The following is a 15,952-nucleotide window of genomic DNA, read 5'->3' as shown; positions in this document are numbered from 1 at the left end:
TTTAATTCCTGGAACTTTCGTCCAGATGAGTAGCCTGTATGAACGTGCACAGTGCGGTCCTTCCCCACACCACACTGTCGATCTGTGACAGAACTGGGAGGAATTCAGGCTCTGGGATGCATGACCTTGTCTATGGCCAGCTTCTCCTTTTGTCTGGGGACTTCCGTGAGGGCAGGGCTGCCTCTGATTTTGTCCCCCAATTTATCTTTGGTGCTGGCCATAATGCCGTGTATAGTACTGATATTTATGAAATGAATGAATGGCAGGAGCTCTCAAGGTCCATCTGGGGTTGAAGATGGCGTCAGGCTTCTGGGGAGAGGCGAGTAGCCAGGCTAGCGTTTCGGACAGGGGCCTGCCTGTGCTGCTTTGCCTCTCACCGTCCTGTTGGCCGACGCCCCTCTCATGTTCCATCAGATATGCTCCTGATACCATTTGCCTGGGAGGTGCATGAAGACTGTCCCCAACCTCCAATCTCACTGCCACAGAGAAGATTTTGATTCGCGGCCACCCTGCAGGACAGGGGAGAGCTGCCCTTGTGGGTTTCTGAGACTGTAACTCTTTACAAGAGTAGAAAGCCTCGTAGTTCTCCCACGAGCAGCAGATGGATTTGAACTGCTGACCTGGAGGTTAGCAGCCCAATGCGTAACCACTTTGCCACCAGGGCTCCTAACAAGACCACAGGTCTGCATAATACAGAGACTGAGTTCCTCACAGCCCTTGGCACATTTCCAGGAACCTCCTCTTGTTTTTGTTTAGTCAATGCTAATGGACATAGCAACCATATAGGACCAAGTAGAACTGTCTCATAAGGCTTCCTAGGGACGTCTATGGGAGCATATCACCAGGTCTTTTCTCCTTTAGAGCAGCTGGTGGGTTCAAATCATTGACCTTTCTGGTTAGTAGCTGAGTTAGTATATCAATACATGGATGGATCACAGGATGGGTGGGTGAATAGATGAATGAGCATGTACTAAGAACCATCAGTCATAAAGAATAACAAGACAGAACTTCAGGTATCCATGGAAAACATTTATTTGTTTTTTGTCTTTTAGTATTCCTTCCCCACATTGCAATTCAGTTCGTAAAAGACATCAAAGTATAAAAACACACTAAGTATAATCATTAGCCTTGTGTTACAGGGAAATAGTAATTACCCTTTCACCTGAGATGGCAAGTTGAGGGGTCACAGTTGTTTGGGTAGAAAAAGGGGGTAGGAATAAGTGATGGCCTTAGGTTTGCCTGGGACTGAGGAGTTCCTGCAGGTGTGGGACTTTCAGTGCTATATTTGGGAGAGACCCTGGCAAACCAGGAGAGGTGGTCACCATAGCGAGAGAGCAGCATCAGAATATTGGGACTGGTTTGATGTTCAGGTAGAAAGAGAGGCCAGACATTTTTCTCGTGTCCTCATTACTTGTTTCCCTTAGCTTTGAAATAAAATCCTCGTGTTCTTTGAGGGTGTTATAACTTTCTAAGGGTTTTCACAGCCCTCAAGTAATTTATGTACAAATCTCAAAAGTCAAGGATGAAGAAATTGAAGCTTTTGACCAATTGCCACAGTCTGAAATTGATCAAGTAACAGTCACGATGGATTGATAGTTACAAGTGATTAGAATGTGAAAATTGGAACCAGAAGGATTGGTAATTAATAAATGTGATCTTAATGATAGAAATGACTCTGGAGATTACATGATAGAATTTTGCAAGACTGATGACTTGCAAATGCATTTTTAACAATATGCTATGCATGTGAGTGGGTGCTACAGATGTGAACCTCACTATATGGAATGCACAGAAATGAAAGTGACTTCATCTATGGAAAAGATGGAAAAAGAAGAAACATCAGTTAGAACAAGGCCAGGGCCTTACTATGGAACAGACAGACCATTAATTGCATAAATGCAAATTTAAGTTGCTGTTGAGGAAAACTGAAACAAGTCTATAAGAACCAAAGGACAACTTTGAGTATAGAGAATTTAAGGAGCATCTCAAGAGTCGATTTGATGCACTGAGTACTAATGACTGATCAACAGAAAAAGTGTGGGATGACACCATGGATATTACACCTGAAAAAAGGAAAAGGTGGTTAAAAAGGTAGAAAACACAACAAAAAGATCAAAATGGATGTCAGAGGAGACCCTGAACCTTGCTTTTGAAAGTAGGGTCACTAAAGCAAATGGAAGAAATTAGGGAGGAAAGAGCTGAATGGATTTCAAAGAGCTGCTCAATAAGACAAAGTAAAATATTATAAAGACACATGCAAAGGCTTAGAGTCAGAAAACCAGAAGGGAAGGACGTTCTTCAAGGCTTGCGCTTCAATATCGAAGGATCCTATGGGCAAAATATTGAACGATGTAAGAAGCATCAGAAGAAGATGGAAGAGTACACATTGTACTAAAAAGAATAGATTGACATATGAACCGTTTCAGAAGGTAGTATATGCTTAAGAACTGGTCGCATTGAAAGGCGTTCAGGATTCACTGAAGGCATTGGTGACAAGTAAGGTTTCAGGAATAAAGCGATTATCACTTGAGATGTTCTGACAGATGCAACCCTGAAAGTTATTTATGTCAAGAAACTTGGAAGATAGCTATCTGGTCAATTTACTGGAAGAGATCCATCTTTGTGCCCATTCTAAATAAAAGTAATCCAATAAAATGAGGACATTATTAAACAATATCACATACAAGTAAATTTTTCCAGAAAATAATGAAGAAATCAGGGAACTGCCAAAAATTCAAGCTGGATTCAGAAGAGGATATGGAATAAAGAATATCATTGCAGACATCAGATGGATCTTGAATAAAATCAGGAAATTCTTGAAAGATGTTTATTTGTGTTTTATTGATTATGCAAAGGCATATGACTGTGTGGATCATTAAAAATAATGGACAGACTTGAAAAGAATGGGGAGTCCAGACAGCTGTGCTCATTCGTAATTTGTGCATAGACCAAGAACTAATTGCTTGAACAAAACAAGAAAATACTGGATAGTTTAAAATCAGGAAAGTGTGTGTCAGGGTTGTGTCCTTTCACCACACATTTTCAATCTGTCTGTTGAGCAAATAATTCAAGACGCTGGACTACATGGAGGAGAATACAGCATTAGGATGGGAAGAAGGCTCATTAACAATCTGAAATCCCTTGCTAACAATGACAAGAAGATCTTCGGGATGAAAGTCAAGTCTACAGCCTTCAGTATGGATTGCACTTCAACATAAAGAAAGCAAAACTCCGCACCACTGGAACAGGAAACAACATCATGACGAATAGGGGACCTACTGAAGTTGTCAAGGATTTCATTTTATTTGGACTCACAATCAAATCAGTGCTACGGATGCTGTAGACAAGATCAAATGGCTTCACAGCACTCAGTCAATCTGTTGCCAAAGACCTTTTTAACGTGTTCAAAAGCAAAAATGTCACTTGGAGGCTTAAGGTGTGCTTAACTCAAGTCGTGGTACTTCTAAGGTTTACATGCCAGGTGAAGCTGGACAATGAGTAAGAAAGGCTGAAGATTTGGTGCACTGGATGATGGTATTGGCCAGGATTGTTGAATACACCACGGACTCTCAGAAGGACAAACACATCTGTCCTGGAAGAAGTACAGCTCACAGGCTCCCCAGAATCGAGGACAGTGGTCCCTTTGTCTCATGGACCGTGGGCATACTATCAGGAGGGAACGGTCTTTGGAGAACATGTTTGGTAGAGCATCAGCAAAATCGAGTGACTGTCATGGGACTGACACTGTGGAGGTAACAATGGGCCAGCACATAGCACCGGCTGTGAGGATGGCGCAGGGCTGGGCAGGGTTTCGTGTGCTTTACAAAGTGTGGCTTTGAGCTGGAACAGAGTCCGTGGAACCTAAGAACAGCAACATGAAGTTCTGACTTGGTCCTTTTGTCAAGCCTGGGCGTCAGGGCAGTTCTATCCAGATCGGAATGTTTTAGATCTGGTTTCAAGGCTCATGATATTATTTAAATGCTTTTGGGCTCCTTTATTTTTGACCTCTTGGGATAAGAAGTCTTATTAACAACTTCTTTTCCTTGTGATTCTCTTTAATTTAACTGACACATACACTAGTGTCTCCCAGGTGGTGGTATTTTGGGGTTCGTTAACTTAATGGAGTTTCATGCTAACCTTACTATTTCGGATGCCATTGTTTGGACTCAGAGGTGCTCTGTCATCTGGGTCTATTCTGGGTGCAGATGTGCTAAGATCTCCCAAATTAGCGTTTTCTTGTTTCACAAGCTGAATTAGGATGGGTAATTTTATTTTAAAAGAAATGAAACAAAATTTTTAAAAAGAGTGCTCTGCATGTCCTCTTGACAGATTCCCTAGTCAGGGGTCCTCAAACTTTTAAAACAGGGGGTCAGGTCACTGTCCCTCAGACCGTTGGAGGGCCAGACTATAGCTTAAAAAAATATATGAACAAATTCCTATGCAACTGCAGATATCGTATTTTGAAGTAAAAAAACAAATGGGGCAATAACACCCGGTGGGCCGGATAAATGTCCTCGGTGGGCCACATATGGCCCGCGGGCCGTAGTTTGAGAACCCCTGCCCTAGACGGTGGGGCACATTGTCTGCGGGCCAACATAGGGTTTCAGTGTCTTGTTTCCTTCTGCATGCTCCTTCTGCTGGCCTTTCCCCCAGCCACAGATGCGTCTGCGGCACTGGGTCCAAATCTAGTTCAAAAGTGGTTTTCCCTCGACTCAAAGGCAAAAAGTAGACCCACCTCTGTGAGTATGGAAGCGCTCTTAACCTCGGCACAGCCCCCCTCAATGCAATCCATATAGCAGAGTTGTCTCTTGGCATTGAGAAGGGTGCTGATGCTTTGACAACTTAGAAACTTCCATAGACTCGTATTGCCTGGGATGACGAGACTGCTCAGAATCTTGGAAACATACATTGCGGTTATATGACTTATCCATCTAAAAACCCACTGCCCTTGAGTCGATTGAGACTTATAATGAATAGATAGAGTAGAACTTGCCCCAAGGCTGTTAATCTTCATGAAAGCAGTCCGTCATGTATCTCTCTGCAGAGAGACTGGAGGGTTCAAGCCACTGCCCTTTTGGCTACAGGGCTCCATGTGCATGAGGCCCGAGGCTGTACTTATCTACAGGGTGGGAGGGATGTCTTGACTGGGCTGGAATGTTTGAGCCCTTCAGTGTGACGGACACCCTTCTACAAACCACTGTGTGTACCACCTGACAGTGGGAGACAACTGACGGCTGAGGGTGTGCTGGTCCTTTTTTGGCCAAGCCCCTTGGGACCAGTACTTCTTCTGAGGAAGGGAAGTCTGGTGGAGAAACGAGAGGAAGGCTGCATATTCTTGACTCCATGGAGATGAAGGGTTCTAGGGTCAGTGATCGGGCAGCCTCTCCAGGTTGGCAGAGACTTCTGCAGGCCCCTCAGATGGTCCGGGCGCTCTGGGATCTACAGTGGCTGCCCCTGCTTGCAGGCACGTTCGTTGGTCTAGTTGAGCAGTGTCCGTGAGCTACTTCCCTCCCCGGTTCCAGAAGGTGATTTCTGGAGGAGAACTGGACCGAGGACGTCCCTGATGGGGGGTCCTCCATCCTGTGGGCTCTGCCGCAGCCCTCCCCAGGGAGCGCCCCGTCTTTCATGAGCTTCTGCTGAGGTGGAAGTGAGCTCTTCGGCACATCGGCTTTGAGGTCCTGTGCTGGGACAGGTGGCCCTGGTTGGAGGATGGGCTGAGCCCCTCCGGGGACAGGGGCTGGCCTCTGTTTGTTTCTCCAACTCTGGATTTCCAAGTCCCTCTTGTCCTTGGGGAGTTTGTCAATTTTCTGAGCTTTTGTGATCAGAGACTTCCCGTAGGTTCCTTGTACAGACAGGAAAAAGTACCTGATGGGAAATGACAGAATAAACATAGTTTCTGATTTCTCTGAACCGCTAGGATTTCTGCATGCACAAAACCACTAGAAACCAACGCCTCCCCCGGGGTAGGACCCTCTGGCTGATGATCATCAAATCTGTGCATGGGGCCCTCTGGGACCGGCGAGTTCAAAGACAGCAGCAGAAGCCGCAGCACAACAGCAGCAATGAAATACCACAGCTAGCACGTATGCAGCATTTATTAAGTGCCAGACTATTTTAAGTATCAGACATATTATTGACCATGTTATTCCCCCCATCGACACTTTTGTTTCTCCGTTTTATAGATGAGGGAACGGAGGTCCTTAGAGACTCAGTGATTTGTCCTAAGCCACACGGGGGTTGAGTTCTGGTTGGAACCTAGCAGTCTGGAGCCAGCAGCTTTGCCTTTCTCTATCAGACAGGAGAGAGGCCATTCTGTTTCAGAGCCACATTACTTAGGCAGATTTACCCTTTGTGGAACGTGAGACTCTCCAAGTCGCTTCTAAGTACTTAAGTATTCTTGACTCCATGGGCAAGCTGACCACACAGGGTCACTCTCTTCTCACTGTTTTCCACTTGAAGAAGCTGAGCAGTCCCCCACGGACTCCCTGAGAACTACGCGAGGGTTCCTCCCCCAGCTGAGCTGCCGGTAGCCTGTAGAAGACTCTTAGATACTATCAATACCTAGAATTTTCTCCCTATTCTACGGTTAAGAAAGGGAAGGGATGACAAAGTGAATAAAACGATATGGTATATGGGGGAAAGCAGATAGTTTTGTGACACTGAGCAATGCTCAACCTCTCTCTGGGTCACAGTTTCAAAATTTAAGAAGTAAACCAATTGTTCTAGATTACTCCTAGGGGTTTGTTCAACTTATCCATCCATCTATCCATCCATCCATCCATCCATCCATCCATCCATCCATCCATCCATCCATCCATCCATCCATGCATCCATCCAAGCAGAGGCTCCCACCCTTCCACTATGTTGAAAGCAACAAGACAAGGGGGCTCTGAGACTATTGTCAGTGCCGCAGAGTCAGATGGACTTTTACCCAGGCGACCTTCTCTTGCTCAGAGAGGAGTATAAGGGGCTCTGCTTGCATTTCAGGAAATATTTTTTTTTCAAGAAATATTTAATAGCTTGCCTGGAAACTGAAGTTTTCTCAGCTTAAACATTTCCTCCTCTATTAAGTTACTCAAAATACTCACCAGGTCCCTATTATAGACCTGGCCCCAGGGATTAAGCTGTGAACAACACAGACAGGGTTCTTGTTCTCATGTAGCATGTGAATCCAATTGTCAATGTATGGAGCAGTGTGAGTGTCAGCACCTGATCTGGCCTGGGAGATCTTCCCTGAGGAAGGCACATTTAAACTGATGACTGAGGGACCCACAGGGGTGATCAGCTGAAGGGAGTGATGACTGAAAGCTTACCAGGGTGCCTGATGTGTGGAGAGTGAGGACAGAGTGTGGACATAGGAGACAGAAGGGCCAGCAGAGCCAGAGCAGAGCTAGCTATGTTTTGATTTCCATCCTTTCTTTTAGACACTGTGGAAAGCCCTTGTGAGGTTCTGAATGGGCAACACAATTAATTTTGATGCAACGATAATGGAGCAGAATAAAACACAACAGGAAAACTACTAGAGAATGCTTGTAGAGGGGAAGTGAAATAGAGGAAGGCCTTCAACCAATGGAATGACACAGTGGCTGCAACAATGGGCTCAAGCACAGGAGCAATTGTGAGGATGGGGCAGGACTGGATCATCAGTGTTTCCTTTCATTGTGCACGGGGTCGCTATGGGCTGGAACCCATTTGATGGTGTCTGACAAGAACAACAGGGGTGAAAGTGTCAGAGCCTATATCGTGGTGGTAGTTGTATAGGTGAGAATAGTAGATGGAGTTGAGAAATACAAAGCAAGTAGAATTGTCAGGACTTGGTGATAGGCTAGCTGTGGGTATGAAGTAGTCGGTATTGTGCAGCAGAACTCCAAGGATTCTGCCGTGATTCTGAGTAGTAGCATTTACTGAAGGAGTCTCTGTGAGAGACTTAGGGTTCTTGAATGGTGGTGATGGAGTGAGGGTGAAGCCATGAGTCAAGGTATAGATGCGCCTTTCCACCTGCAACTCAACATGTCCAAGTAGAGGTGGTGAAAAGGTAGCTAGAGCAATGTATCAAGAATTCAGAACAGAGGTCTGGGCTAGGGAATTACAACTGAGATTTGTCCCTTAAAATATTTAAATCCCTACTCGTGATTTCTATGCTACAGAAAAAATATAAAATTGGAAGACAATCTAGGACTGACCCATAAGCCAATAAAGGAGACAGAGAAAGAGCCACTGAAAACACAGGTGAAGACCAAGGCCAAGTTGGATCCAGGAAATTGGAGGAAAATTGTTCAGGGACTAATCCCTTTTGTTATACCAAAACAGGTTGCTGCATTGTGTATGAAGGCTAGTCTGTTAGATACTTTTGTTTTATCTCTAATATAATTTATGTGGATCCAGGTTCCTGGTTTTAAAGAAAGTGCAAAGTCCTCTTTTATTGGATGAATTAATTAGACTAAGATTAGTGAGGTCATTGCTAGTGGGCTAATTATCACAAGCCTGGTGAGTGAAATCAATCTTCCTTATGGTAAATAGTAGTTCACAGTAAATTTAGTTTAAGTACTTTAAGCGAACAAATACAGTTCTCTATAGCAAACATTCTATCATGGAGATTTCTGTAACAAATATTATTTTAAGGTTATGAGTCAACCATTCTAAGAACTTTTAAACAATCCTTTCACTATCAGAAAATCTCTTTGCTTTTCTCAGTAAACAGAAATTCAACTTTATGATGATCATAGAGACTAAGTATAGATTTAACTTATGCAATATGGTAACTAGTAAGTAAATATTTGCTGGCTTTGTCTAACCTGCCCTTCCATCTGTTTTGTACGTGGAAAAGTTGAATGCCTGTCTTTTCAAGGCACTGTATAAACAGACTTTCTATACTTTTTAAGGAGTCTTATAAAGGTGCTATAAGGCAATGGAGCCCTGGTGGCATAGTGGTTATGTGTTGGGCTGCTAAACGCAAGGTATGCAGTTCAAAAGCACCAGCTGCTCTGTGAGCTAAAGATGCAGTTTCAGAAATCCATAAGGACAGTTCTACTTTGACCTCTCAGGTCACTATGACAGTGAATTTTTAGTTTATGAAGTGATCCCCTGGTGGTTTGGTTATGGAGCGATTTACTGGTGGGTTAGTGTTAGAATTCTCACCTTCTATGTGGAAGACGGGTTTAATTCCCACAATGTACCTCATGTGCAATCACATTCATTCAAGACTTGCATGCTACTATCATGCTTTAGTGGCCTTCTTGATTGAGACAGATGAAGGAAGTCCTCCTGGTTATCTAGCCAAGGAAATCTCAGTTGGTGTTGGAGTCATGGGAATGGTACAGGGCCAGGCAGTGACTCCTTACTGCGTGTGTGGGTTCCCCAGGACTCTGGGGTTGTGTATGGCAGCCAACGCCAGCACCATTCACGTTACTACTTTCGTTCTGGCTGATATAAGAATGTGGGGTTTATTTAAGATCGAAAGGGCGGCATTTACCCCAGGACAAAGTACAGAGTTTTGGGAAAGGAGGAGGAATGGAAACAAGAAACCCAGAAAGGAAGAGAGAGAAGCAATGGTACATTGAAGGGTTGCAAGAGATGAGCTGGAACACAACAGGTCTGAGCTGTTGAAGGCAAAACTGATGCCGAGCTCTAGAAACCTTCACCTGGCTCACAAGAAACCGTTAACACATTGAATGTGAGGCTTGACATGTTCCCGTTCCCCATCTTCAAGAAAAATACAGAACAACAGAGCTGTCGTAGCCAGTGGTTACCACAACCTTGTTTAACTCTAAAAATGGGGACAAAAAATACTTCGCCACACGTTTGATGTCATTTCCCAATGAGATCATGATCTTCATGGCCTTTCTCAATGGTAATGAGCTGAAAAGGGGGTGGGGAACATGTCCCCCGAGGCCTGAGGTTTGTTCTTAATTGCTTCTCACTCTATATTCTAGTCACAATGTACTTGATTAAGCCGGGCCACTCTCACCTTATATTATGGTCAAACCTAGGTCTGAATCATTCATGGGACTACAGGATTCTGGAGAGCCAGAACCTGTTTCGTTTTTTGTTCCTTTAGCACCCATTACTCTTTAATCTCTAAGAGCAGACCAGGTGGCAGGAGTGGTTGTAGGTGTCAGGAATAGAAGGATGAGGGAGCTCCTTTTTCTCAAAGAGTTAATGGTCAGACAGGTACACACAGGTCACTCATAACTGTGATAATGGCAACAGCAGAAACACACCCAGGTGCTAAGGACACATGAGAGAGAGGACTCAGTGTCAGCCCGAGGAGGGCAGGAGAAGTCACAGAAGGCTTTGGGAACTGGTTATGCCTGAACTGCTACAAAGCGTGAAAAGGTTTGCCCTGGGAAAGTAAAGTCGAGGGCATTCTAAGCAGAAGAAACAGAATGAGCACCAGCAGTAAGGTGAGAAGGGATCAATTCTTGACAGAAGTACAAGAAGTTTGGTGATGGCGCCCCAGGTCTGAGCAAACTAGGGAAGTTAAGGCTGTGGACATTGGTATGGTCCAAGTAGGGAGACCATGCACACAGCCCATACCTAGAACTCAAGAACATTTGTGGAATTCACTCTCTCTAATGCAGCAGTTCTCAACCTGAGGGTCACGACTCCTTAGGGGTTGAATGACCCTTTCACAGGGGTCGCCCAATTCATAACAGTAGTAGAATTACATTTATGAAGTAGCAACGAAAATAATTTTATGGTTGGGGGGGTCTCCACAACATGAGGAACTGTATTAAAGGGCTGCAGCATTAGGAAGGTTGAGAACCACTGCTCTAATGGTATTAGCCACGTTGGTATCTGCAGCCTGAAACATCAGAGGTCAAGTTTCTCATGTGACTTCTTCAAACCCAACCCAACCCAACCAAACTCAGCGCCATTGATTTGATGCTGACTGAGTTAGTTAATTGTGCCAGCCTGGCCGATAATCACATGTGGGGCTAATTGAAAGGCGGAGGGATAAATGGATGGTGAGCCTCACCTTTCTAGTTCTCGAGTCTCTTGTTTTGTGATGGTTGTACTGGGCGCAGCTGCCTTAGCAGTTCCCTGCTTCAGCTTGCAAGATTGACTTCCTACAAGACATCCCCAAGGAGAAGCTACATGGACCTATCCCGATGCAGCCCTGGGTGCTGGAGCAGCCGTGTGGAAACCCCTGCTAGTGCTGAGATGCTTGTTCGTTCACTGACTCAGCTTTCCTCTTGCAGTCGGCATCATTGCCTCTGTTTTGTGAGGTGGAGACTTTGTGGACTGGTGTTGGGTTAATGGGTTAATGTTGGACTTGTGGGCTTGGGCAGCATTGGGTTGGGATGTTTTCGTGATGCATATTTTCTTTACATAAAACTCTCTCTTATACATGAGTCGCTGTGGATTTGTTTCTCCAAAGTACCTAGACTAATACACTGACTCATAGTGACCTTACAGGACAGGGTAGAACTGCCCATGTGAATTTTTGAGGTTGTAACTTTTCAGGAGTAGAAAGACCCATCTTTCCCCCTTGGAGTGGCTGGTGGTTTTGAACTGCTGACCTTGCAGTTAGCAGCCCAAAGAGTAACTACTATGCTACCAGGGGAAAAGGAGAGAGAACTAGGTGAAGTAAACTGTTACATTTATTAGTGGAAGCATGGCCTGAGGATGGCCCTCCATAGGTAGAGACAAAGTTCTATGTTGCTATGGCCTACTGACTGTAGGCTAAACCAATAAGAGGGCTGCATTTCAAAGGTCAAAGTAGTGAGATTCTGGGGACTAAAGAAGACTCTTGCCAATGGGTACATGCTGTAGATCAGCGGTTCTCAACCTTGGGTCATGACCTCTTGGGGGTCAAAGACCTTTTCACAGGGGTCGCCCAATTCATAACAGTAGCAAAATTACAGTTGTGAAGTAGCAATGAAAATAATTTTATGGTTGGGGTGGGGGTCACCACAACCTGAAGAACTGTATGAAAGGGTTGCGGCATGAGGAAGGTTGAGAACTACTGCTATAGATTACCCTCTTAGTTTGGAGAATCCAGCTCCCATTGTGATTAATATGGGGCTTGTGGACAGATCCTTAGCCTCTTGGGAGTACAGCTATCCATTGAGCAGGAGGGACTAGAACCATAGATCTAACTTCGAAAGAATGGCCACAACCAAACCTATAGATGATGGGAAAATGTGTTCCAAGAAGCCAGGCATTATTTTTATTGCTTTGCCATTTTTTCTAGAAAAGGCCAAGGTAGAGGAAGTGTCAGGAATAGTCCCTGGGCATGAAGATGATTTATTTGGCTCACAGAGATTTTAACCTTTTCATTTAAAAATATATTTGGGCAATATTGAAAAGTCGGAGATTTCATATTGAACTTCTGAGAAAAATCGGAGCTCGGGCAGACTAGATTTGATCTTTCCCGTGGCAATGACCCCCCACAAAATCCCAAACTCACCGCCGTCAATCAATTCTGACTCATAGTGACCCCGCAGGAAAGATTAGAACTGCCCCTGTGGGTTTCCAAGACTGTCAGTCCTTTCAAGAGTAGAAAGCCTCATCTGTCTGGTGGTTTTGAACTGCTGACTTTGGGGTTAGCAGCCCAACATGTACCCCATGCCATCTGGGTGCCTATGGCTATGATAGGGTAAAGCTGTCACCCATGGCTGCACTCTGCTTGCTTGCTACAGTTATTTGCTTGTCTATGTGGTCATTTGAGTCTGAGACCCCTGAGCTCACTATAAATAACCAACACCCTTTTCAAAATGACTCTTAATCCCACAACACTTATAAGGCAGGAGAGTAGGAAAGACTACTGCCATGTTAGACAGGCAGGCAACTGAGCAACTGAGACCACGGCTGATTTGATGACTGAGATCCCGAGGTTGACGTAGGACCAGAGTCCTTGCGACTTGCATCCGAGTTAAGTCTTTCTGGTCTCACACGCTATCTCTAACCATAGCCTTAAGGATCTCTGCGGGAGTCAAACTCCTGACTCTTCAGAAAATGTTTCATAAAGGAGAGATTGATCAGCCAGGGAGAAAACCCAGCCCCACGCTCAAACCTCGGGAGAAGGGCCACGACGGGTGTGAGGACACAGACGAGGTAGAACGTGGGCTCTGACAGCTGGCCTTGCAGCACCCAGTAGGGGTTGGTGGGACCGTTACATGTGACACAGGTGGCGTTGTACACGAGCGATACCACAAAGTACATCAGGAAGCTGGAGACAAGGAGGAGCCCGTGGGCAACGGTCTGTGGAGGGAAAGAAGAAACACACCCGGTTGAAGGGACAGATGAGGCAAAGCAAGCCCACTACTTAGCTAACTTTGTTTTAAACATTTATTTTTAAGTAACACACACATATAAAAATGTATGCTCAAATGCAGCTTGATGGGCCATTAGAAAGCAAACACCCTGCTTTGGACATGTGCATACAAACTTGAACATCTTTTGGACTCAGGATTTGAACAGTGCCTTTCTCCCAGAAACCCACCTTTTCATCTCATCTGATTCCAAAAGAGTCAACACCTCTCTCAAGAAAGAGAAAGAAATACAGCATTTTTCAGAAAAACTAACACAGGGAGCACATCACCAGCACGCCCGCTTCCTTGCAGTTTGGCCATCGATGCTTTGCTATTTAGCCCGCCTTCAAATGTCGCAGCAGAGTCATATTCGGTGTCACGTTAAAATCTCCAGTCCCTCGATCCTGTATCTGTGAGCTGGACCTGCTTGCCCATGTGCCTGCCCGTGATTCATTCTCGAAGCGGTGTAGCACGCGTGTGTGTTGTCTGACCGGATTGCTATCCTGCTGGGTCAGTGCTTCTTTCTTTCCATCCTTGTCTCCTCTTAAATGCATTGGCTCCTCAGTACAATGCAGCTTTCCCCTCGGTACTAGTTTGGAAAGTATTCGATCCGTTTTCATGATATTAGTGGCTTTACAAGAAGCCGTAACGAGTGACCTTAACTTTCTGCAGAACAGAGTTTCTCGGACCTGCCCTGCTTCTCCATCAGATGAGGACAGCACTGCACTTGAACCTTTCTCCCGCCTGTGATGCACCTGACTGTCGCTGTCTCTTTCAAACCTACCAATTTTTGAATCACACAAATCCTTATTTTTCAATATGACACGAGGCGTATATTTAGACGTACATGGCTGCCACTTCCTATGCATCCACTCCTTCTTCTTGGAGATTATTTCCCTCCTGCCTCATGTACAGACTGTCAGATCCGAGAGGGGCCTGCTGGTGATGTGCTCTGTGTGAGTTTTTCTGAAAAATGCTGCATTTCATTCTCGTTCTTGAGAGAGGCGTTTAATATTTTTTGTGGATAAAGTTCTTTGGCAATTATGCTCCTCCAGAATACCTGAGATGGCGTTCCACGATCTCCTCTCTTCCCTTGTTGATGTTGGGAAGTTTATTTGTTATTCCTTGCAAGGAAATGTTTCTCTCCTAAAATCTGCCTGCTTTTATGACTTTAATTTTGTCCTCCATGTCCCAGGCTTTCCCTACGATATGGTGTGAATGTATTCTCCCTTATCTTGCGTGAGTTTTGCTGATCTTGAATTGTACATTGATGTCTTACCATTTCTGCAAAATTCTTAACAAATTTTCCTTCTTTTTTTCCTCAATGATTACCTCTGCCTCATTCTCACTTTTCTTTTCTTATGGAATTTTGATCAAATGTACGTTAAACCTTTTCTTTTTACCACTCTACTCCTTTTATGGATATTTAAAAATGTGATTTCCATTATTTTCCTCTCTGCTTTATATTCTGAATAATTTTACAAATTTGCTAATTTCCTCCCTAGCTGAATTAAATCTGCTTTTAAGTTAACCATTACATTGACAAGTAAGTTACATTTATTATTTTTTTAAATATCTAAAGGTTGCATTTGGTCTCTTCTCAAATCTGTATTGCTTTGTATTGTTTACAGATGGCTACAGATACTTTAAAGTTTGTTCTTTATTTACTTAAACATAGAAAACATAGCTTATACAAAGTGAATTATACCTGTTAATACCAATATCTGAACGATTTATTTCTGATGTTCTTTGTGGATTCTCACTTATGGGTTCTTGGTTCCTTATGAACTACATTGTCTTTGGATGTGGACTGCTTATTGCCCATGGCAAAGTTATTAAAAAACTATCCCCCACCAAAAAACCCCCCAATTAAAACACATTGCCATTAAATAGATTCTGGATCATAGTGACTTCACGGATCCGATAGAACTGCCCTTGTGAGTAGAAAGCCTCATGATTCTTCCTTGGAGCAGCTGGTGATTTTGAACTGCTGACCTTGTGATTAGCCAGTCAATGGCTAACCCACTATGCCACCAGGGCTCTGTTGGCAAAGTTATTAGGAGAGATTAGTTGAGGGTTAGGATGAAGATTCTTTAATGCATAAAGAATTTTGTAGTTTGATTTTTAAAATGCCATGGCAAAATCTTAAGTTGAGTTCATAAACTGAGGTTTGGATGACTCAGGTGGTGGGAACCTGGGCTGCAGCCACGATCTACCACAAAGAATTCTTTATTTTTCTCTATTTATTAATTTGTCATTTTTAAAATTTAATCATTTTATTAGGGGGCTATTACAAATCTTATAACAATCCATCATTCAATGGTATTAAGCACACTTGTACATATGCTGCCATCAACATTTCTAAAGCAAGTTCTTTCTACTTGAGCCCTTGGTATCAGCTCCTCTTTTTTCTACTCCCTTCCCCACCCTTCCACCCTTGTGAAACCTTGATCAATTATATATTGTTGTTGCTATTTCATGTCTTACACTGTATATTGTTTCCCTTTACCCACCTTTCTGTTATTTATCCCCCTGGGGGGGCAGCTATATACCCAACCTTGTAATTCTCCCTTCTCCCCCTCTCCCCTGCCTCCTACCATCCCACTACCCTCATGATATCGATACTCCCATGACTATTCCCAAGGGTTTGAGTTCCTGTCCTGAATTCTATTTGTCCAGAGCTCTTATCTGTACCA

At 44.0% G+C, this 15,952-nt stretch overlaps 1 protein-coding gene across 1 annotated transcript in view; it reads right to left on the bottom strand.

Annotated features, from left to right (window-relative positions):
• Positions 1-4,546: 4,546 nt before the first annotated feature.
• The window catches only part of ATP10B (ATPase phospholipid transporting 10B (putative)), a 349,229-nt gene continuing 337,823 nt past the window's right edge, over positions 4,547-15,952 (bottom strand). Inside the window, exons 23-24 of the mRNA XM_004697118.2 lie at positions 13,019-13,206; positions 4,547-5,865 (exon numbers count right to left, since the gene is read on the bottom strand). Coding sequence (XP_004697175.1) covers positions 5,415-5,865; positions 13,019-13,206 — 639 coding nt within the window. The 3' untranslated portion in view covers positions 4,547-5,414. The remainder of the gene's footprint in view (positions 5,866-13,018; positions 13,207-15,952) is intronic.

This window comes from Echinops telfairi, unplaced genomic scaffold (genome assembly GCF_000313985.2).
Source record: "Echinops telfairi isolate 266 unplaced genomic scaffold, ASM31398v2 ScPeMD7_7469;HRSCAF=8507_0, whole genome shotgun sequence".
Taxonomy (NCBI): domain Eukaryota; kingdom Metazoa; phylum Chordata; class Mammalia; order Afrosoricida; family Tenrecidae; genus Echinops; species Echinops telfairi.
This window is presented reverse-complemented; position numbering and strand designations above follow the sequence as displayed.